This window comes from Bufo gargarizans, unplaced genomic scaffold (assembly GCF_014858855.1).
Source record: "Bufo gargarizans isolate SCDJY-AF-19 unplaced genomic scaffold, ASM1485885v1 original_scaffold_1715_pilon, whole genome shotgun sequence".
NCBI lineage: Eukaryota > Metazoa > Chordata > Amphibia > Anura > Bufonidae > Bufo > Bufo gargarizans.
Window position 1 is genome coordinate 17,302 of NW_025334478.1, and position 24,520 is coordinate 41,821.

Consider the following 24,520-nt stretch of genomic DNA (forward strand, 5'->3'; position numbering starts at 1 on the left):
TTACACCGTAGACCGCACCACCCTCATATAATACTCCACAGACTGCACCACCCTCATATAATACTCCACAGACTGCACCACCCTCATATAATACTCCACAGACTGCACCACCCTCATATAATACTCCACAGACTGCACCACCCTCATATAATACTCCACAGACCGCACCACCCTCATATAATACTCCACAGACCGCACCACCCTCATATAATACTCCACAGACGGCACCACCCTCATATAATACTCCACAGACCGCACCACCCTCATATAATACACCACAGACCGCACCACCCTCATATAATACACCACAGACCGCACCACCCTCATATAATACTCCACAGACCGCACCACCCTCATATAATACTCCACAGACCGCACCACCCTCATATAATACTCCACAGACCGCACCACCCTCATATAATACTCCACAGACTGCACCACCCTCATATAATACACCACAGACCGCACCACACTCATATAATACTCCACAGACCGCACCACCCTCATATAATACTCCACAGACTGCACCACCCTCATATAATACTCCACAGACCACACCACTTTGATTCATTACACCGTAGACCGCACCGCTCTGATTCATTACACCGTAGACCGCACCGCTCTGATTCATTACACCGTAGACCGCACCGCTCTGATTCATTACACCGTAGACCGCACCGCTCTGATTCATTACACCGTAGACCGCACCGCTCTGATTCATTACACCGTAGACAGCACCGCTCTGATTCATTACACCGTAGACCGCCCCCTGGAACATTCTAGAACAATCTTTACTTCTTTGATACTCGTGATTGTTATACACGACCCCTATATGGACTACGTGTGACCTCCGCACCTTATAGAGCAGGAAGGAGATGAGCGCCATCATTATTAACCCTCCGACCGCACCCCCAACCAAGTATTTTGTGTAATCTGGGTGCTCCAGGATCTCTACTTCTGTCACCACCTGCAGATCATAGAAGAAGAGAACATACAGTTATGGTGGAGATGTATCACAGAAGAGGCGCAGGGCAGGAGGACGTGTGGTGGAGGCTCCAGGGCGTGCGCCTCGTGCGCCTCCTTCTAATCAATTAGTATCTGATAAATACTGTACCTGTGCAGTGTGGTGCATGCTCCCCGTGTCGCTGTGATAACGGAGCGGATTGTACTGGATGGTCACTGCACTGCGCACATTCACCGAGCCCGCCACCTGGAAGCACAACCTAGGTCACCAGCTCCGTCTCATCACGGCAGGTACTTCATGTGAGGTACGAGGTATCATACAGATATATTGTGTATACAGCAGTGTACTGATATGTGAGGTACGAGGTATAATACAGATATATAGTGTATACAGCCGTGTACTGACATGTGAGGTACGAGGTATAATACAGATATATAGTATATACAGCAGTGTACTGATGTGAGGTACGAGGTATAATAGATGCAGTGTGTACAGATATATAGTATATACAGCAGTGTACTGATATGTGAGGTACGAGGTATAATAGATGCAGTGTGTACAGATATATAGTATATACAGCAGTGTACTGATGTGAGGTACGAGGTATAATAGACGCAGTGTGTACAGTATATAGTATATACAGCAGTGTACTGATGTGAGGTACGAGGTATAATAGATGCAGTGTGTACAGATATATAGTATATACAGCAGTGTACTGATATGAGGTACGAGGTATAATAGATGCAGGGTGTACAGATATATAGTATATACAGCAGTGTACTGATATGAGGTACGAGGTATAATAGATGCAGGGTGTACAGATATATAGTATATACAGCAGTGTACTGATATGTGAGGTACATGAGGTATAATAGATACAGTGTGTACAGATATATAGTATATACAGCAGTGTACTGATATGTGAGGTACGAGGTATAATAGACGCAGTGTGTACAGATATATAGTATATACAGCAGTGTACTGATATGTGAGGTACGAGGTATAATAGATGCAGTGTGTACAGATATATAGTATATACAGCAGTGTACTGATATGTGAGGTACGAGGTATAATAGATGCAGTGTGTACAGATATATAGTATATACAGCAGTGTACTGATATGTGAGGTATGAGGTATAATAGATGCAGAGTGTACAGATATATAGTATATACAGCAGTGTACTGATATGTGAGGTACGAGGTATAATAGACGCAGTGTGTACAGATATATAGTATATACAGCAGTGTACTGATATGTGAGGTACATGAGGTATAATAGATACAGTGTGTACAGATATATAGTATATACAGCAGTGTACTGATATGTGAGGTATGAGGTATAATAGATGCAGTGTGTACAGATATATAGTATATACAGCAGTGTACTGATATGTGAGGTACGAGGTATAATAGATGCAGTGTGTACAGATATATAGTATATACAGCAGTGTACTGATATGTGAGGTACGAGGTATAATAGATGCAGTGTGTACAGATATATAGTATATACAGCAGTGTACTGATATGTGAGGTATGAGGTATAATAGATGCAGTGTGTACAGATATATAGTATATGTGGCGAAACCAACCTCGCCACTGGGTTTTGGAGAGGACTGTTTAAAAGCCTCTTGCCTCAGGATTATGGCCCATAGTAACTGTAAAGGAGAAGACAGACCGGCCGCACAGCTTAAATCTGTCTGTAGAATTGTGTTTTGTGTTATTATGCGTTCGGTTACATTGTATGTTATGTGAGGGCACCCAGATAGCTAATATTATTGTATTCGTGTATTCTGAGTGCCATTCACCTAATGATATGCACTCAGACTTGAGCTATCTGGGGATATGTTGTATCTGCAACAAACGGTAATAAAAACCAGGCTGGGTGTGCCAGCACTTCAGATCACTGCTGACCCTCAACACGGAGCCTTGTCTCGTTATTGGGGGATTCCCTGTATGCTGTTGGAGACTGATTGCCAGGAGTGTAAGCTGACGGATACGCTTTTCCTGTTCGTCTGACTGACAGCTACTTGCGAGGTTCCAGTTTGGAGTGCTATTTTGTATCCAGTTCGGGAGGTTGGTGTTCTGCAGTAGCTGTGCCTGTCTCTCGGAAAGGGGCATATCGCCTAAACGGATTTTAACCCCTTGTCTGCTGAAACGGTGCCGTTACAGTATATACAGCAGTGTACTGATGTGAGGTACGAGGTATAATAGATGCAGTGTGTACAGATATATAGTATATACAGCAGTGTACTGATATGTGAGGTACGGGGTATAATAGATGCAGTGTGTACAGATATATAGTATATACAGCAGTGTACTGATATGTGAGGTACGAGGTATAATAGATGCAGTGTGTACAGATATATAGTATATACAGCAGTGTACTGATATGTGAGGTACGAGGTATAATAGATGCAGTGTGTACAGATATATAGTATATACAGCAGTGTACTGATATGTGAGGTACATGAGGTATAATAAATGCAGTGTGTACAGATATATAGTATATACAGCAGTGTACTGATATGTGAGGTATGAGGTATAATAGATGCAGTGTGTACAGATATATAGTATATACAGCAGTGTACTGATATGTGAGGTATGAGGTATAATAGATGCAGAGTGTACAGATATATAGTATATACAGCAGTGTACTGATATGTGAGGTACGGGGTATAATAGATGCAGTGTGTACAGATATATAGTATATACAGCAGTGTACTGATATGTGAGGTACGAGGTATAATAGATGCAGTGTGTACAGATATATAGTATATACAGCAGTGTACTGATATGTGAGGTACGAGGTATAATAGATGCAGTGTGTACAGATATATAGTATATACAGCAGTGTACTGATATGTGAGGTACATGAGGTATAATAAATGCAGTGTGTACAGATATATAGTATATACAGCAGTGTACTGATATGTGAGGTATGAGGTATAATAGATGCAGTGTGTACAGATATATAGTATATACAGCAGTGTACTGATATGTGAGGTATGAGGTATAATAGATGCAGAGTGTACAGACATATAGTATATACAGCAGTGTACTGATATGTGAGGTACGAGGTATAATAGATGCAGTGTGTACAGATATATAGTATATACAGCAGTGTACTGATATGTGAGGTACATGAGGTATAATAAATGCAGTGTGTACAGATATATAGTATATACAGCAGTGTACTGATATGTGAGGTATGAGGTATAATAGATGCAGTGTGTACAGATATATAGTATATACAGCAGTGTACTGATATGTGAGGTATGAGGTATAATAGATGCAGAGTGTACAGATATATAGTATATACAGCAGTGTACTGATATGTGAGGTACGAGGTATAATAGATGCAGTGTGTACAGATATATAGTATATACAGCAGTGTACTGATATGTGAGGTACGAGGTATAATAGATGCAGTGTGTACAGATATATAGTATATACAGCAGTGTACTGATATGTGAGGTACGAGGTATAATAGATGCAGTGTGTACAGATATATAGTATATACAGCAGTGTACTGATATGTGAGGTACGAGGTATAATAGATGCAGTGTGTACAGATATATAGTATATATAGCAGTGTACTGATATGTGAGGTACGAGGTATAATAGATGCAGGGTGTACAGATATATAGTATATACAGCAGTGTACTGATATGTGAGATACGAGGTATAATAGATGCAGTGTGTACAGATATATAGTATATACAGCAGTGTACTGATATGTGAGGTACGAGGTATAATAGATGCAGTGTGTACAGATATATAGTATATACAGCAGTGTACTGATATGTGAGGTACGAGGTATAATAGATGCAGTGTGTACAGATATATAGTATATACAGCAGTGTACTGATATGTGAGGTACGAGGTATAATAGATGCAGTGTGTACAGATATATAGTATATACAGCAGTGTACTGATATGTGAGGTACGAGGTATAATAGATGCAGTGTGTACAGATATATAGTATATACAGCAGTGCACTGATATGTGAGGTACGAGGTATAATAGATGCAGTGTGTACAGATATATAGTATATACAGCAGTGTACTGATATGTGAGGTACGAGGTATAATAGATGCAGTGTGTACAGATATATAGTATATACAGCAGTGTACTGATATGTGAGGTACGAGGTATAATAGATGCAGTGTGTACAGATATATAGTATATACAGCAGTGTACTGATATGTGAGGTATGAGGTATAATAGATGCAGTGTGTACAGATATATAGTATATACAGCAGTGTACTGATATGTGAGGTAGGAGGTATAATAGATGCAGTGTGTACAGATATATAGTATATACAGCAGTGTACTGATATGTGAGGTACGAGGTATAATAGATGCAGTGTGTACAGATATATAGTATATACAGCAGTGTACTGATATGTGAGGTATGAGGTATAATAGATGCAGTGTGTACAGATATATAGTATATACAGCAGTGTACTGATATGTGAGGTATGAGGTATAATAGATGCAGTGTGTACAGATATATAGTATATACAGCAGTGTACTGATATGTGAGGTACGAGGTATAATAGATGCAGTGTGTACAGATATATAGTATATACAGCAGTGTACTGATATGTGAGGTACGAGGTATAATAGATGCAGTGTGTACAGATATATAGTATATACAGCAGTGTACTGATATGTGAGGTATGAGGTATAATAGATGCAGTGTGTACAGATATATAGTATATACAGCAGTGTACTGATATGTGAGGTACATGAGGTATAATAGATGCAGTGTGTACAGATATATAGTATATACAGCAGTGTACTGATATGTGAGGTATGAGGTATAATAGATGCAGAGTGTACAGATATATAGTATATACAGCAGTGTACTGATATGTGAGGTACGAGGTATAATAGATGCAGTGTGTACAGATATATAGTATATACAGCAGTGTACTGATATGTGAGGTACGAGGTATAATAGATGCAGTGTGTACAGATATATAGTATATACAGCAGTGCACTGATATGTGAGGTACATGAGGTAATAGTGGTTGTAACTCTCTGCAGTATTATACAGTTGCAAGAAAAAGTATGTGAACCCTTTGGAATGATATGGATTTCTGCACAAATTGTCATAAAATGTGATCTTATCTTCATCTAAGTCACAACAATAGACAATCACAGTCGGCTTAAACTAATAACACACAAAGAGTTAAATGTCACCATGTTTTTATTGAACACACCATGTAAACATTCCCAGTGCAGGTGGAAAAAGTATGTGAACCCTTGGATGTAATAACTGGTTGAACCGCCTTTGGCAGCAATAACTTCCACCAAACGTTTCCTGCAGTTGCAGATCAGACGCGCACAACGGTCAGGAGTAATTCTTGGCCATTCCTCTTTACAGAACGGTCCGGAGTAATTCTTGGCCATTCCTCTCTACAGAAAGGTCCGGAGTAATTCTTGGCCATTCCTCTCTACAGAACGGTCCGGAGCAATTCTTGGCCATTCCTCTCTACAGAACGGTCCGGAGTAATTCTTGGCCATTCCTCTCTACAGAACGGTCCGGAGTAATTCTTGGCCATTCCTCTCTACAGAACGGTCAGGAGTAATTCTTGGCCATTTCTCTCTACAGAACGGTAAGGAGTAATTCTTGGCCATTCCTCTCTACAGAACGGTCCGGAGTAATTCTTGGCCATTCCTCTCTACAGAACGGTCAGGAGTAATTCTTGGCCATTCCTCTCTACAGAACGGTCAGGAGTAATTCTTGGCCATTCCTCTCTACAGAACGGTCAGGAGTAATTCTTGGCCATTCCTCTTTACAGAACGGTCAGGAGTAATTCTTGGCCATTCCTCTTTACAGAACGGTCAGGAGTAATTCTTGGCCATTCCTCTTTACAGAACGGTCAGGAGTAATTCTTGGCCATTCCTCTCTACAGAACGGTCAGGAGTAATTCTTGGCCATTCCTCTTTACAGAACGGTCAGGAGTAATTCTTGGCCATTCCTCTTTACAGAACGGTCAGGAGTAATTCTTGGCCATTCCTCTTTACAGAACGGTCAGGAGTAATTCTTGGCCATTCCTCTCTACAGAACGGTCAGGAGTAATTCTTGGCCATTCCTCTCTACAGAACGGTCAGGAGTAATTCTTGTCCGTTCCTCTCTACAGAACGGTCCGGAGTAATTCTTGGCCATTCCTCTCTACAGAATGGTCCAGAGTAATTCTTGGCCATTTCTCTCTACAGAACGGTCAGGAGTAATTCTTGGCCATTCCTCTCTACAGAACGGTCAGGAGTAATTCTTGGCCATTCCTCTCTACAGAACGGTCCGGAGTAATTCTTGGCCATTCCTCTCTACAGAACGGTCAGGAGTAATTCTTGGCCATTCCTCTCTACAGAACGGTCAGGAGTAATTCTTGGCCATTCCTCTCTACAGAACGGTCAGGAGTAATTCTTGGCCGTTCCTCTCTACAGAACGGTCCGGAGTAATTCTTGGCCATTCCTCTCTACAGAATGGTCCAGAGTAATTCTTGGCCATTTCTCTCTACAGAACGGTCAGGAGTAATTCTTGGCCATTCCTCTCTACAGAACGGTCAGGAGTAATTCTTGGCCATTCCTCTCTACAGAACGGTCCGGAGTAATTCTTGGCCATTCCTCTCTACAGAACGGTCAGGAGTAATTCTTGGCCGTTCCTCTCTACAGAACAGTCAGGAGTAATTCTTGGCCGTTCCTCTCTACAGAACAGTCAGGAGTAATTATTGGCCGTTCCTCTCTACAGAACAGTCAGGAGTAATTCTTGGCCATTCCTCTCTACAGAACGGTCAGGAGTAATTCTTGGCCGTTCCTATCTACAGAACGGTCAGGAGTAATTCTTGGCCATTCCTCTCTACAGAACGGTCAGGAGTAATTCTTGGCCGTTCCTCTCTACAGAACAGTCAGGAGTAATTCTTGGCCGTTCCTATCTACAGAACGGTCAGGAGTAATTCTTGGCCGTTCCTCTCTACAGAACGGTCAGGAGTAATTCTTGGCCGTTCCTCTCTACAGAACGGTCAGGAGTAATTCTTGGCCATTCCTCTCTACAGAACGGTCCGGAGTAATTCTTGGCCATTCCTCTCTACAGAACGGTCCAGAGTAATTCTTGGCCATTCCTCTCTACAGAACGGTTTCAGTTCAGCAATATTCTTCGTCAGGGGCAGTTGGACTGGCGAAACCCGGGTCGGGTGGACTCTTGATGAAAACATATTGATTTTAAGGCTGAAATTTTATGTCCTTTTGTAAGTAGAATAAAACCTGCGAATTGCGGAACTACCTGGTGGAACGTCACTATTTGTGTTATAACTTCCCGCTAGGGTGCAGGTGTACGTGACTGTAGCAGCCTCTGGAAACCGATTGTTTGGCTACAAGGTGAAACAACTGCGCATTTGGAATAAGGATCTGGGTTTGGAACTCATAAGGCAGCGCGATCAACATTTATTGGAAGTTTGACTGTGAAGCGAACTTTACCCACGTCGCTTGGTGGATCTGCAGCGCCGATAAGTATCCACAAAGATTAGAGACTGCTTGTATTTTATGTGATTGTCTATTGTGGTGACTTAGATGAAGATCAGATCACATTTTATGACCAATTTGTGCAGAAATCCAGATCATTCCAAAGGGTTCACATACTTTTTCTTGCAACTGTATATATGAGAGAGATATGAGTAAAATAGGGAATGGGGGCAAATGAAGAGAAGGGAGGAGGACCTCCCCTTATCGCTCCATTCTAGTACAGAGCTTAACCTGCGGGTCTTCTCCATGCTGTTGGGGGGTTGAAGGACCTGTGAGGATGCCGTGTGCAGTTCATTTACTAGATGTACAGGACCTGTGACGATGCCGTGTGCAGTTCCTTTACTACAGGTACAGGACCTGTGACGATGCCGTGTGCAGTTCCTTTACTACATGTACAGGACCTGTGACGATGCCGTGTGCAGTTCCTTTACTACATGTACAGGACCTGTGACGATGCCGTGTGCAGTTCCTTTACTACATGTACAGGACCTGTGACGATGCCGTGTGCAGTTCCTTTACTACATGTACAGGACCTGTGACGATGCCGTGTGCAGTTCCTTTACTAGATGTACAGGACCTGTGACGATGCCGTGTGCAGTTCATTTACTAGATGTACAGGACCTGTGAGGATGCCGTGTGCAGTTCATTTACTAGATGTACAGGACCTGTGAGGATGCCGTGTGCAGTTCATTTACTAGATGTACAGGACCTGTGACGATGCCGTGTGCAGTTCCTTTACTAGATGTACAGGACCTGTGACGATGCCGTGTGCAGTTCCTTCAGTAGATATACAGGACCTGTGACGATGCCGTGTGCAGTTCCTTTACTAGATGTACAGGACCTGTGACGATGCCGTGTGCAGTTCCTTTACTAGATGTACAGGACCTGTGACGATGCCGTGTGCAGTTCCTTTACTAGATGTACAGGACCTGTGACGATGCCGTGTGCAGTTCCTTTACTAGATGCACAGGACCTGTGACGATGCCGTGTGCAGTTCATTTACTAGATGTACAGGACCTGTGAGGATGCCGTGTGCAGTTCCTTTACTACATGTACAGGACCTGTGACGATGCCGTGTGCAGTTCCTTTACTAGATGTACAGGACCTGTGACGATGCCGTGTGCAGTTCCTTCAGTAGATATACAGGACCTGTGACGATGCCGTGTGCAGTTCCTTTACTAGATGTACAGGACCTGTGACGATGCCGTGTGCAGTTCCTTTACTAGATGTACAGGACCTGTGACGATGCAGTGTGCAGTTCCTTTACTAGATGTACAGAACCTGTGACGATGCCGTGTGCAGTTCCTTTACTAGATGCACAGGACCTGTGACGATGCCGTGTGCAGTTCATTTACTAGATGTACAGGACCTGTGAGGATGCCGTGTGCAGTTCCTTCAGTAGATGTACAGGACCTGTGACGATGCCGTGTGCAGTTCCTTTACTAGATGTACAGGACCTGTGACGATGCCGTGTGCAGTTCCTTTACTAGATGTACAGGACCTGTGACGATGCCGTGTGCAGTTCCTTTACTAGATGTACAGGACCTGTGACGATGCCGTGTGCAGTTCCTTTACTAGATGTACAGGACCTGTGACGATGCCGTGTGCAGTTCCTTCAGTAGATGTACAGGACCTGTGACGATGCCGTGTGCAGTTCCTTTACTAGATGTACAGGACCTGTGACGATGCCGTGTGCAGTTCCTTTACTAGATGTACAGGACCTGTGACGATGCCGTGTGCAGTTCCTTTACTAGATGTACAGGACCTGTGACGATGCCGTGTGCAGTTCCTTTACTAGATGCACAGGACCTGTGACGATGCCGTGTGCAGTTCCTTTACTAGATGTACAGGACCTGTGACGATGCCGTGTGCAGTTCCTTTACTAGATGCACAGGACCTGTGACGATGCCGTGTGCAGTTCCTTTACTAGATGTACAGGACCTGTGACGATGACGCGTGCAGTTCCTTTACTAGATGTACAGGACCTGTGACGATGCCGTGTGCAGTTCCTTTACTACAGGTACAGGACCTGTGACGATGCCGTGTGCAGTTCCTTTACTACATGTACAGGACCTGTGACGATGCCGCGTGCAGTTCCTTTACTAGTTGTAATATTCTGGAGCTGGACAGTAATGAGTTTAACTAGGGTTAATAACTAGGCCTATTCTCCACTGTGGGGCCCTTTTCCCCACAGGCCCCATTGCTGCTGCGTAGTCTGCCTCTATTGGAAGTATGCCACTGCCGGCAACAAAGAAAACAAGTCACACCCCAACATAAAAGACATTGTCAGTCTGTAAAATTGGCGCACTACTCGGACAACATGGTTCTCAGCAGCGACCTGGGAGTTCAAGATGCATCCAGTTCAAGATGAAGAACGTGTATGCGTGACTCGCGATGAAGAACGTGTATGCGTGACTCGCGATGAAGAACGTGTATGCGTGACTCGCGATGAAGAACATGTATGCGTGACTCGCGATGAAGAACGTGTATGCGTGACTCGCGATGAAGAACGTGTATGCGTGACTCGCGATGAAGAACGTGTATGCGTGACTCGCGATGAAGAACGTGTATGCGTGACTCGCGATGAAGAACGTGTATGCGTGACTCGCGATGAAGAACGTGTATGCGTGACTCACGATGAAGAACGTGTATGCATGACTCATGATGAAGAAAACATATGGTGAACATGTATGTATGACTCATGATGGTGGGCACGTGGTGAACAGGAATGTTACCTTCCATGGCTTCAGAAGTCCGGTGATGTTTATACTGATTTCACCAGAAGCGTCCAGAATACAAGACCATGTCTGTGAACCGGGACCACCAAGAGCAGATTAATCCTATATTCTATGACATCATCATCCCTTAACATCTCCACCCTGTGACATCATTATTATATGACACTCCCACCCTGAGACATCTGCATGTTATGTCATGTCCACCCAGTGACATTGCCTGTCCCCCCCACATCAGTGACTTCATGGCAGAGCATCATCAGACCTTACCTGGTTGGCAATGGTTTCTGTCTTTTCACTGTGGGTCTGATTAGCAGAAGACTCATGGAGTTCAGGGCAGGTGACATTGGAGTTCTGAAAAGAAAAAGAGGTGACTTCTCAGACCAGGGCCGCATCCACAACATGGCCGCCACCGCAACACCTTAATAACTACCACACCTGCTGGACCTTCTGCTTACCTGAGAGGATAAGATGACAAAGTCCCAGTTCACATTCTCCGTCCACATGGAAACACTGACATTTATAGCGACCGCACTGACCCTCAAGTTCTGGATCTGGAATCGAACGGGACACAAATTACCACAAAAATGTGGGACACTAATGACTGTGACACAAGAGGACATGAGGGGACACTAATGACTGTGACACAGGAGGAGATGAGGGGACACGAATGACTGTGACGCAGGAGGAGATGAGGGGACACTAATGACTGTGACACAGGAGGAGATGAGGGGACACTAATGACTGCAACACAGGAGGAGATGAGGGGACACTAATGACTGCGACACAGGAGGAGATGAGGGGACACTAATGACTGCGACACAGGAGGAGATGAGGGGACACTAATGACTGCGACACAGGAGGAGATGAGGGGACACTAATGACTGCGACACAGGAGGAGATGAGGGGACACTAATGACTGCGACACAGGAGGAGATGAGGGGACACTAATGACTGCGACACAGGAGGAGATGAGGGGACACTAATGACTGCGACACAGGAGGAGATGAGGGGACACTAATGACTGCGACAGAGGAGGAGATGAGGGGACACTAATGACTGCGACACAGGAGGAGATGAGGGGACACTAATGACTGCGACACAGGAGGAGATGAGGGGACACTAATGACTGTGATGCAGGAGGGGATGAGGGGACACTAATGACTGCGACACAGGAGGAGATGAGGGGACACTAATGACTGTGACACAGGGGGAGATGAGAGGACACTAATGACTGTGACACACGTGGACATGAGGGGACTCTAATGACTGTGATGCAGGAGGGGATGAGGGGACACTAATGACTGTGACACACGTGGACATGAGGGGACACTAATGACTGCGACACAGAAGAGGAGGGTGTGAGATGGGGAAACAGCTCTCCTTGTCTGAACACTGTTTGTGTAGATTAAATTAAATGATCTGGACTGACATTCTGCTGTTTGACCACAAGATGCCGCAGTTTCCAAAACACAGCTGCAGACTGCAGCTAAATCTCCATATTCATGAGAGGTGGGGTTTCAGAGCCTGGAGAAGAGGGAGCAGCCATCTTAGAGGGAGCTAAGAATGAGGAACTGTGTGAGCAGAGGATCCGACGGCATCCATGTGTGAGAGCATCCCTCAGTGACCTGAGCTGCAGCTAAGTGAAGCTGATGAGAGCTGCGGAGCAAGCTACATACACTGGGGGACGGCATGTTTGTTGGAGAGACATTTGTTCGGTCAGAGTAACTATCGGATGCAGAGCAGACCCGGGTCGGTAAGACCGTGCACGCACCTCATTACGGTGTAGGTGCCTAGAGACTGAGACCAAGCCTGTAGTTAGTTAGTTAGGGTCTCTGTTTGTGTCAGGCCACAAGTGTTACTACTGTACATTACAAGGACTCCATAGCTTAAAGTGACTTTTCACATTGGAGAGCTAATTACCTTCCCAAAAACTCAAGAGGCTGATGTTTTGCTCAGGAGGAATACTCAGGCACATGCTACAGGACCAGTTATGGGAGGGGGGATACTGTAGAGCTTTGTAAAAGCTGGTGGTGTTGTTTTCCTCGTTCGTGACTTCACTGTTTCCTGGGGAGCACACCCCGGTACACAGCTTACAACTTAGTGTAGTCGGCAGGATACAGTGACCATTATAGACGGGAACGTGGCGGCTGACCTTCCCCCGGCGCCAGTGGCACCGGTCCAGGACCCAGCTCAGGGTGCGCCAGTGCAGGGCCAACTTGCCCCAACAAAGCTGATACAGCTTACCCTAACCCTATCGGGGTCAGAAGACTCGGAGTCCTTAAAGGATGTGGTCCAGACCCTGAGGACAGAATTGAAAAAAACTTTGTGTGGAGGTGTCCCAAATGAAGGAAGAATCTCTCTGGCCTCCGGAAATGACCCCAGTACCCCACGCCACTCGACTCAGGATAACTCAGGTGCGGGGACATGTCAAAAGAGGGCCCCTCTGCTGGGCTTGTCGACAGTATGGCCATATGGCCAGAAAGTGTCTCAAACAGATGAAGTCCAAACCTACGTTAAACTTTCGACTGCCGCCGTAGTTGGGCGTCCTGCGGCGGTACACTAGAAGCTAAGCCCTCTGCGTGAGGAACAGGACCTGTATGCCAACAGCCCTGTTATAGAAGCCGAGTTGGAAGGCCAGAAGGTACGCTGCCTAGTTGATACAGGGTTGGAGTGCACCCTTATGCCTCTGGAGTTCTTCAAAAGACACTTTGGACATATGATGGAGCCGGAAGATGGGAGCGTCATCAGGCTGACGGCTGCCAATAACAGAGAGATGGAGATCCGGTGATAATCTGGATGCGCGTCCTACTGTTTGGGCAAGACGTCGGCAAGAAGGGGGTCGTGCTGGTGGACCATTCTTTCCGGAGAGGAATGGACGTGACACTAGGTATGAATGTGCTGAGAGATCTAAGCCATCAACTCTATGCCTAAGAAGGGCCAAAGTATTGGAAATGGGTCACCATATACCGGCCAACCCAGAAGGTTTTACAGCAGATGGTGAGGGGCTGTAGTCTGCAACAGGTTCGGTTGGCCCATTGGACATGTGAAGGTGCCGTGGAGGACTCTGGTGAAGATCCCACCTCGACAAGATCAAATATTGATGCTCATGGTGGGGGCTGGACCACAGCTTAATGGACTGGCGGTTCTGATCGAGCCTGCTTACCAAGAGGAAACCCAGACTCGCCCACTGGTAGCCCAGGCCCTCGCTATTGTGAAGGATGGGTGTGTGCCTGTATGCTGCCTCAATGTGGAAAACAGCGAGTTAACAGTTCCCGGGAATACCTTACTGGCAAAAGTTTATATGTCTGAAGGGGACGTCCCTCGACGAAGGGGCTCAGCCTGGACCTATGCGGTAGAGGTCCATCAAAAGGAGACCCCAACAGTGGAGTGGAACAGTCGGGTGATCATGGCCCGGATGGGGGTGGACTGCAAGACCCTGACTCCAGGACAACAGAAGTTGCTGGAAGACACCCTTTGGGAAGTTCAGGAGGCGTTCGAGACATGATGAGGACTTTGGGTGTGCTTCTACCATCGAGCACAAAATCCCCACCGGCGATGCTGCACTGATCAGGGAACGTTACCAGCAAACCCCGCCTAAAATGTATCAGGAGGTGAAGGACATGGTGTCCAGCATGTTGGAAAAGCAGGGGATCCAGGACAGTCAAAGTCCATGGGCAGCTCCAATAGTCTTGGTACGGAAGAAAGATAGGAGTCTCCGGTTCTGAGTAGATTAACGGAAGCTCAATGCCCAGACTGTCCGGGATACCTACCCCCTTCCGCGGATAGAAAATTTGTTGTCCGCTCTGAGTCATGCAAAGTTCTTCTCGGCTCTTGACCTGGCCAGTGGGTATTGGCAGGTGCCAGTGGCCAAGAGGGACAAAGCGAAGACGGCCTTCATCCTACCTATGGTATTTGACGAGTTCAACCGGATGCCATTTGGCCTGTCTAATGCCCTGGGAACATTCCAGTGGTTGATGGAGCACTGTCTGGGGGATCTCAACTTCGAGTCGGTATTGATATACCTGGACGACATTTTAGTGTTTGGGGCCTTCTTTGAGGATCACCTACAGAAGCTGCCTAGGATGGATGTGAGACTATGGGCTCAAGATCAAGCCCAAGAAGTGCCAACTGTTTAGACAGCAGATAGAATATTTGGAACATTTGGTCACCCAGGAGGGTGTAAAGCCGGCCCCCAGCAAGATGGAGGCCGTCCAAAAGTGGCCCCAGCCACGTACACTACGAAAGTTGCGAGCATTTGTGGGACTGGCCAGCTACTACATGAGGTGTATACCCAAATTTGCTTATTTATCAAGGGGCACTGCGGGGGCCCAAAGAATCATCCCATCGAGTGGGGACCCCGGCAACAAGAGGCCTTTGAAGCAGTAAAGGAGGCGCTGACCAGTGCTCCGATTCTGGTTTATGCGCTGTTCGACACTCTGTTCCTGCTGTACACTGACGGAAGTCTACATGGTCTGGGGGCCGTGTTATCCCAAGTCCATGATGGATGTGAGAGAGTCATTGCCTATGGCAGCTGGTCTGAGGGAGTCAGAGTGCAACCCTGACAAATATAGCTCCATTAAGAGTCGGCAGCTGAAGTGGTCTGCAAACACTTTATACAGGTGATCCGGTGTCCACGAAGGATACATTCGGACCAGGGGGCATGTTTTCAGGGAACTCTAATGAATGAGTTGTAGGAGAAAAAAAATGGAAAACAGCGACTCAACCTATATACCGAATGGATAAGGGTGCTCGCCTCTCGGTCCACCCAGACCGCACGAATAGACCAAGGAGAAACATAGACAAGTGATGGGGCACTCCGTATATGGGAATGGAGACAGCAAAAGATAATGGCTAAATAGTATTTAATCGGATATATCATAAAAAGCCACATCAAACAGTAAAAACATCCACACAATAAAATAAATACCCAATGGATAGGGGCCCTGAAAATTCACCAGACAATCGTAATGATTCAAAGATGATCAATGTTCGTATTCGCGAATAATCGGCAGTCCCCACAATATTTCTCTGTGTGAATAATCGCAGGAGATATTGACACTTGGAGAGTTCGTTCCTATCTCCGGCCTATATAAGGCTCAAAACAATTCGCATGCACGATCTAACTCTGTCAGATAATATCGTACTGCGTATTGTCCGAATTAAATCCTCCGGTTTATTCTGATAATCCGATATATCAATGATTGTGAAGGAGATCTCTTACCCTGTTCCGTCACCAGCTCGATGTACGGAATCGAAGATACAGCCGATCTTACCCAAACGCGGCGTCCCACGTGGTATGGAGTCTCAAAACGTGACGTCTCACGTGACTCCTCGGCTAAGGCAGTAGTGGAATTGTCGATCCTTCTTGACAATACAGCCTCTGATTCGAGACAACTGTATGGGATCGAACGTTCCCGCACCACTCCGTATCACCCCCAGGGAAATGGGGCATGCGAGCGATTGCACCGCACCTTGCTCCAGATGCTGCGTACTCTGGAGGACAGCCAAAAGGCTTGGTTGCCTGAGTACCTACCTGAACTCATGTGAGCCTATAACAACAGGGTACACAGTACCACCTGGTACTCCCCACATATGCTCATGTTTGGGAGAGCCGGATTGGAGATTAATGATCTCTACATGCCCGATCCGATGGAGCCACCACCGAGAAGTACCACTGCATGGGTGCAAGAGCACCGCCACTGGATGAGTGCAATCCACACGATTGCGGGGGAGCACCTGGGACAAGTTCTACACCCTAATCAAAAACCAGTGCTGAGGGAAGGGTATGCCCCAGGTGATCAAGTGATGGTCAAAGCCAAACTGCCGTCTGGGAAGTTGGATGGGCAGTGTGAGGCGGTCCCATACACGGTGAAGAGGAGGGTAGACCCTGCCATCCCTGTCTATGAGGTAGAGCCAATAGGGACTGGGGGGCCCTCACGAAACTGGCACCGTAACATGTTGAGGCGGTGTCATTTTGATGAGCCCATGTGCGTGGAGGAGATGTCTCCTTCTGCTCAGAGTACAGCGGAAATCCCCTTAGAGGAGGAGGAAGAGGAATGGTGGGTTGTCCCCGCCCCGGTACCCACAGAGGCTCCAGCCGTGGCAAGTTTGCCACCTAGGGAAAGTGTTGAGCAGTCAGCAGCTCCTTCCTCATTAGATGTGCCTGACATCCTCAGTGCTTCTGAGCCTATCAATCTGCGAAGGTCAACGGGGCCCAATGCTGGTGTGCCCCCACAGCGCTATGCCCAGGATGAGTTTGTATGGGGAGGGTTGCTGAGGACGACAACCTCTAGTAGGGTGGCATGTGAGATCGGGAAACAGCTCTCCTTGTCTGAACACTGTTTGTGTAGATTAAATGATCTGGACTGACATTCTGCTGTTTGCTAAAAAAGAACTGGCCTAAATGGTAGCCTGTGTCACATGGCCTGTTATAGGCGCAGCTTGCAGCCGTATCCCTTCTCCCACTGCTTGAGTGATCTCACTATGGAGGAATGTGGGAGCTTGGCTGTGAGTTAGATCTTAGCACCAATCAGACCATGTTCACACACCATAGGTAGTCTATTGGTAGGACCCATGCCACACTGAGATACTCCGTTGTGTTCCTGACTGGAATACATTGGTCAGGGATTAGCCAGTATTGTCAGTTGCATATCATTATGGTGCACCTTTTGAAGCGATTTATGAATTCTGCTGTTTGGCCACAAGATGTCGCTGTTTTCCTAAACACAGCTATAAGCTGCATATATTTCCATATTCATGAGAGGTGGAGTTTCAGAGCCTGGAGAAGGAAGGGAGCAGAGACTGAGGAACTGTGTGAGCAGAGCATCCAATGGCATCCAGGTGTGGGGGCATACCTCAGTGACCAGAGCTGCAGCTAAGCGAAGCTGATCATTTCCAAGACCCTGATCCTGACCAGAGGAACGAGGATTGCTTACAGGAACGCTGATGAGAGCTGAGGAGCAAAGCGACATACACTGTGGCACCGCATGCTTGTTGGAGAGGCATGTGTTCTGTTCAGAGTCACCAGCGAAGGCAGAGCAGACCCGGGTTGGTAAGATCGTGCACGCACCTCATTACAGTGTTGGCGCCTAGAGACTGAGACCAGGCCTGTAGTTAGTTAGTTAGGGTCTCTGTGTCGGGCCACAAGTGTTGCTACTGTACATTGCAAGGACTCCATAACTTAAAGGGACGTTTCACACCGGAAAGCTGATAAACTGCCTACAAACTCAAGCCAGGCTGGCGTTTTGCTCAGAAGGAATACTCGGGCAAGATTGTAAGCTGTTGTGCTGCACCGCAGGCTAGCCCGCACCACACACCCATACAGTGATTCTTGTTCTTTTAGGGTAATAACAGGTAAGTTGTGGCAGTTTAGTTGTGCCCTCCAGTAGGTAAATTACCACGCTTTAACTCCTGCATCCATCGGGGGGCACAGCGCTGTGGAGCTCAAGGGTCTCAGCCTTCAGGCAGGGTGTACGTAAATTTATTGTATGTTCCCAGCATTTGTGGCTGTGTTTATTGCCACGTTTAAGTAAAATTCTGTTTTGGCAAAAGCCGGTGTTGGGGTTGTGTTCCTCGTTCATGACTTCTCTGTATCCTGGGGAGCCCACCCGGTACACTGCTTACAAGGGGACACTAATGACTGAGACACAGGAGGAGACGAGGGGACACTAATGACTGTGACACAGGGGGAGATGAGGGGACACTAATGACTGTGACACAGGGGGAGATGAGGGGACACTAATGACTGAGACACAGGAAGTCACCTGATATCGGTGGGAGGCGGCTGCACTTGTCTCCAGGTTGATGAACGCCATGTGTTTGGTGGAATCTTCCAGACTGAGGACAACAAAGAAGGAGATGACACCACTACACAATGATGTATCCTGCAGATTATTACACCACTGACCTCTAGAGATCTGCAGAACATCGCTCTGTCCTCTCTACCTCCTGACAGATACACAGTGATGTATCCTGCAGATTATTACACCACTGACCTCTAGAGATCTGCAGAACATCGCTCTGTCCTCTCTACCTCCTGACAGATACACAGTGATGTATCCTGCAGATTATTACACCACTGACCTCTAGAGATCTGCAGAACATCGCTCTGTCCTCTCTACCTCCTGACAGATACACAGTTGTGGCGAAACCAACCTCGCCACTGGGTTTTGGAGGGGGCTGTTTGAAGGCCTCTTGCCTCAGGATTATGGCCCATAGTAACTTTTACACCCCTGAACCTATTTCAGGGAATTTTGGATAGGTTTGTCCCCCAAGTTATACTGTTTAAATTGATGTAAGTTATATGTATGGACAATGTAACCTCACAAAGTTGTAACAACTTATAATAAGTGTAACTTGTCAGCTTGGGAGGAATATGCTGGGTGTGGTTCTATTGTCCCATTGTCCCATTGTGTGTTTAAAATGGTGATGTCTGTCCTGTTGTCTCCACATGTGTATTGGTGATCTCCCCTTTGTCCTGAGAGATAATTGGATTGCCCTCGGTTGTCTCCCAGGCAGAGAGGAGTAAACCATGATGCATTGTGGGGATATGTTGTATCTGTTCTGTGTCGCAGTCTCCCTTCTGGTCCTCTAGGGGGCGGGAACGATTGGTTGCTGTATTTACATTGTGTGTGTTGTGAATTACTGATTGGTTGGATTTCAAAACCCTGTGTGCAGTACTATGTTTGTTTTTTATCAATAAAAGAGGCTGTACTTGAAGTACAGGCAGAGCACTGCTTGACCCACAACACGGAGCCTTGTCTCGTTATTGGGGGGATTCCCTGTATGCTGTTGGAGACTGATTGCCAGGAGTGTAAGCTGACTGATACGCTTTTCCTGTTCGTCTGCTGACAGCTATTTGTGAGGTTCCAGTTTGGAGTGCTATTTTGTATCCAGTTCGGGAGGTTGGTGTTCTGCAGTAGCTGTGCCTGTCTCTCGGAAAGGGGCATATCGACTAAACGGATTTTAACCCCTTGTCTGCTGAAACGGTCCGTTACATTGGTGGCAAGCAGCGGGATCGTTCCTACAGCCAGAAGGACAGCTACAGGAGACACCATTTCTTTGGATTTTACAACTTAAGGGCAACGCATGTCTCAGAACAGTGACCCTAAAAGCACCAGGATGGAAACAGCAGTGGAGTACAGATACTCTGTGGAGGAATTTGACCGTATGATGTGGTTGCGGCTGAACTTCTTCGGACCCAATACAGCTGAGAAATACGTGAAGTTCGTAAGGAGTCTAGTGTCTAAGACCCTACTATACCGGGCAGAAGGTGACGGTCAGCTGCCACGTTGGGTGGACCTCCATCGGAAGTTACGGTTGCGGGACAGTGGGAGCCCAGTCTCCATTCCCCAGCAGCAGTGTGAAGTGCAGGGAGAGGAGAGCAGCGGCCTCCCTCCCCAGCGGCAGGCTGAGTTACAGGGGGCAGAGGTAGTTGTTCCTGCCCCCCAGCAGCAGCATGATTTTTTGGGAATTGGGAGCCGAGTCTCCATTCCCCAGCGGCAGACGGAGTTACAGGGGGCAAAGACAGTCGGTCCTGTCCCCCAGCGGCAGAGTGCCCTACAGGGAATAGAGGGCCCAGTCTCCTTTCCCCAGCAGCAGGACACTGTATTGGGAGCGGAGGCGGTCGGTCGCCCTCCCCAGCGGCAGGCGGAGTTACAGGGGGCAGAGACAGACGGTCCTGTCCCCCAGCGGCAGAGTGTCCTACAGGGAATAGAGAGCCCAGTCTCCTTTCCCCAGCAGCAGGACACTGTATTGGGAGCGGAGGCGGTCGGTCGCCCTCCCCAGCGGCTGGAAGTATGTATGGGAGAGGAGCTCGTTACCCCCTCTCCCCAGCGGCAGCTTAACGCACCAGGGGGAGACAGTAAGCCCCACAACTGTGCAGATGGGACCGTGGTCTCTGCACTTACAGCACAGGGGGTAGGGACAGTCGGTCCTGCCCCCCCAGCAACAGGGCTGTTTAGCCAAAGGGGAGACAGTCAGTTTCCCCCTCCAACAACCAGACTCCAACCAGGCTTCTTCCGTGGTAGCGCTGGTACCAGGGCAGAGTCCCGCTGATCCCTGCCCACAAAGCAACCTCCACTCCAAGCCAGGGAGCAACTCAGAGACCGGGAGTACCAGCTACCAATATAACCTTGGTGGATTCACTGGACAGAGACAGGCTACGAAATTCAGCAGGTCCAGTATTGGGTTGTGGGTGGGCTGCCAGACTAACTCAGGTACCGACCGGCGTGAGGTCAGGTATCTGGTTAGTCTTCCCTGGGGGGGGGGAGATGTGTGGCGAAACCAACCTCGCCACTGGGTTTTGGAGGGGGCTGTTTAAAAGCCTCTTGCCTCAGGATTATGGCCCATAGTAACTTTTGAACCCCTGAACCTATTCCAGGGAATTTTGGATAGGTTTGTCCCCCAAGTTATACTGGTTAAATTGATGTTAGTTATATGTATGGACAATGTAACCTCACAAAGTTGTAACAACTTATAATAAGTGTAACTTGTCAGCTTGGGAGGAATATGCTGGGTGTGTCTCTATTGTCCCATTGTGTGTTTGGGTGGTGATTCCTGTCCTGTTGTCTCCACATGTGTATTGGCGATCTCCCTTTGTCCTGAGAGATAATTGGATTGTCTTCGGTCGTCTCCCAGGTAGAGAGGAGGAAACCATGATGCATTGTGGGGATATGTTGTATCTGTTCTGTGTCGCAGTCTCCCTTCTGGTCCTCTAGGGGGCGGGAACGATTGGTTGCTGTATTTACATTGTGTGTGTTGTGAATTACTGATTGGTTGGATTTCAAAACCCTGTGGGCAGTACTATGTTTGGTTTTTATCAATAAAAGAGGCTGTACTTGAAGTACAGTCAGAGCACTGCTGACCCTCAAGACGGAGCCTTGTCTCGTTATTGGGGGGATTCCCTGTATGCTGTTGGAGACTGATTGCCAGGAGTGTAAGCCGATTGTATGCTTTTCCTGTTCGTCTGCTGACAGCTATTTGCGAGGTTCCAGTTTGGAGTGCTATTTTGTATCCAGTTCGGGAGGTTGGTGTTCTGCAGTAGCTGTGCCTGTCTCTCGGAAAGGGGCATATCGCCTAAACGGATTTTAACCCCTTGTCTGCTGAAACGGTCCGTTACAACAGTGATATATCCTGCAGATTATTACACCTCTGACCTCTAGAGATCTGCAGAACATCGCTCTGTCCTCTCTACCTCCTGACAGATACACAGTGATGTATCCTGCAGATTATTACACCACTGACCTCTAGAGATCTGCAGAACATCGCTCTGTCCTCTCTACCTCCTGATACACAGTGATATATCCTGCAGAATATTACACCACTGACCTCTAGAGATCGGCAGAACATCGCTCTGTCCTCTCTACCTCCTGACAGATACACAGTGATATATCCTGCAGATTATTACACCACTGACCTCTAGAGATCTGCAGAAAATCGCTCTGTCCTCTCTACCTCCTGATACACAGTGATATATCCTGCAGATTATTACACCACTGACCTCTAGAGATCTGCAGAACATCGCTCTGTCCTCTCTACCTCCTGATACACAGTGATATATCCTGCAGATTATTACACCTCTGACCTCTAGAGATCTGCAGAACATCGCTCTGTCCTCTCTACCTCCTGATACACAGTGATATATCCTGCAGATTATTACACCACTGACCTCTAGAGATCTGCAGAACATCGCTCTGTCCTCTCTACCTCCTGATACACAGTGATATATCTTGCAGATTATTACACCACTGACCTCTAGAGATCTGCAGAACATTGCTCTGTCCTCTCTACCTCCTGATACACAGTGATATATCTTGCAGATTATTACACCACTGACCTCTAGAGATCTGCAGAACATTGCTCTGTCCTCTCTGTCTCCTGACATAGTGATATATCCTGCAGATTATTACACCTCTGACCTCCAGAGATCTGCAGAACATTGCTCCCCTCTGTCTTCCTTTGATTTATCTTGCAGAGCATCCCTCTTATTTAGGTCATTACAGAAGTACTTACCTGCGGCAGATGATGTGGATTGGATACAGGACGGGCACTTCCTCTTCTGTGACGCTGCTGTTTTCATTTCCATCGCTGTCAGTAGAAGATAAAGTTATAAGCCCTGAACCTGAGCACCACACACCATGGCCCCGTGGCCCAGGACTCTGCTTCCATACCGCGGCCCAGGACTCGGCCCCCACCACGCGGCCAAGGACTCGGCCCCCACCACGCGGCCAAGGACTCGGCCCCCACCACGCGGCCAAGGACCTGGCCCCCACCACGCGGCCAAGGACCTGGCCCCCACCACGCGGCCAAGGACCCGGTCCCCTCCACAGCTAAAGACCAGGCCCCTGCCCCAGGACTTGGCCCTGCCCCTCAGACCGCCCCTCGGCCCAGGACTCGGCCCCCGCCCCTCGGCCCAGGACTCGGCCCCCGCCCCTCGGCCCAGGACTCGGCCCCCGCCCCTCGGCCCAGGACTCGGCCCCCGCCCCTCGGCCCAGGACTCGGCCCCCGCCCCTCGGCCCAGGACTCGGCCCCGGACTCGGCCCCCGCCCCACAGTGAGTCACCTTGTCACGTTGACAGCCAGGCGGATGTGTTCGGCCCAGGAGACGTTGGAGACGATGCTGAATGTGATCTGGATAACGGCCTGAGGAGCAGAGAGGACAATCAACTTCTGCTAGATCCACCTATCACCCCCAACATCCCCTCCTCATCCTCAATGCTTCCTGGATCTTACCCAGACTCCTCGCCTCAGAGACGGGTGAGTGACATTACAGGTGAGTACCTGCTCCGTGAAGTCTTCACACACCAGGGAGATCCAGTGAGAAGCCTGCAGAAAGTATGAGGTAAGTGTCCGTGACTCATATCATCCCCCACACCTCATGCCATCTACCTACCTCTATCACATTGGCCTTGTGGAAGCGCAACCCATTGGGAAGGTCGACGCTGAACCTGGTATGACGAGCCTTCAGAGACATATTGTGCAGACTAAGGAAGCTGGAGAAGGAGGCGCCGTCCTGCACCACTAGCTGGGAGTAACTGCAAGAAGAGGGAGAGGTCACCGCCTGACCGGGGACACAAGGGGCCCCAGGTACCAGAATATACGGGTATCACATTCCTGGTAGGAACACCACAAAAAAGGCATCAGATCAAGCTACAGACATCAAGTGCATCACCCTATCAACTTACAGAGAACCTGTCACCATGTAATCTGCAGGCAGCGTGTTATAGAGCAGGAGGAGCTGAGCAGATTATATATACAGAGAACCTGTCACCGTGTAATCTGCAGGCAGT

At 47.7% G+C, this 24,520-nt stretch overlaps 1 protein-coding gene across 1 annotated transcript; it reads right to left on the minus strand.

Moving 5' to 3' along the window:
* Positions 1 to 24,265, minus strand: LOC122923546 (integrin alpha-L-like; the record flags this gene model as incomplete). The annotated part of the gene is made up of 11 exons (XM_044274381.1): positions 1 to 432; positions 545 to 967; positions 1,115 to 1,210; positions 11,230 to 11,301; positions 11,500 to 11,583; positions 11,688 to 11,783; positions 18,996 to 19,068; positions 23,245 to 23,319; positions 23,794 to 23,873; positions 23,964 to 24,056; positions 24,124 to 24,265. Coding segments are annotated over 11 exons (1,666 nt in total), but the record flags the coding sequence as incomplete, so codon positions are not given.
* Between the last annotated feature and the right edge of the window lie 255 nt (positions 24,266 to 24,520).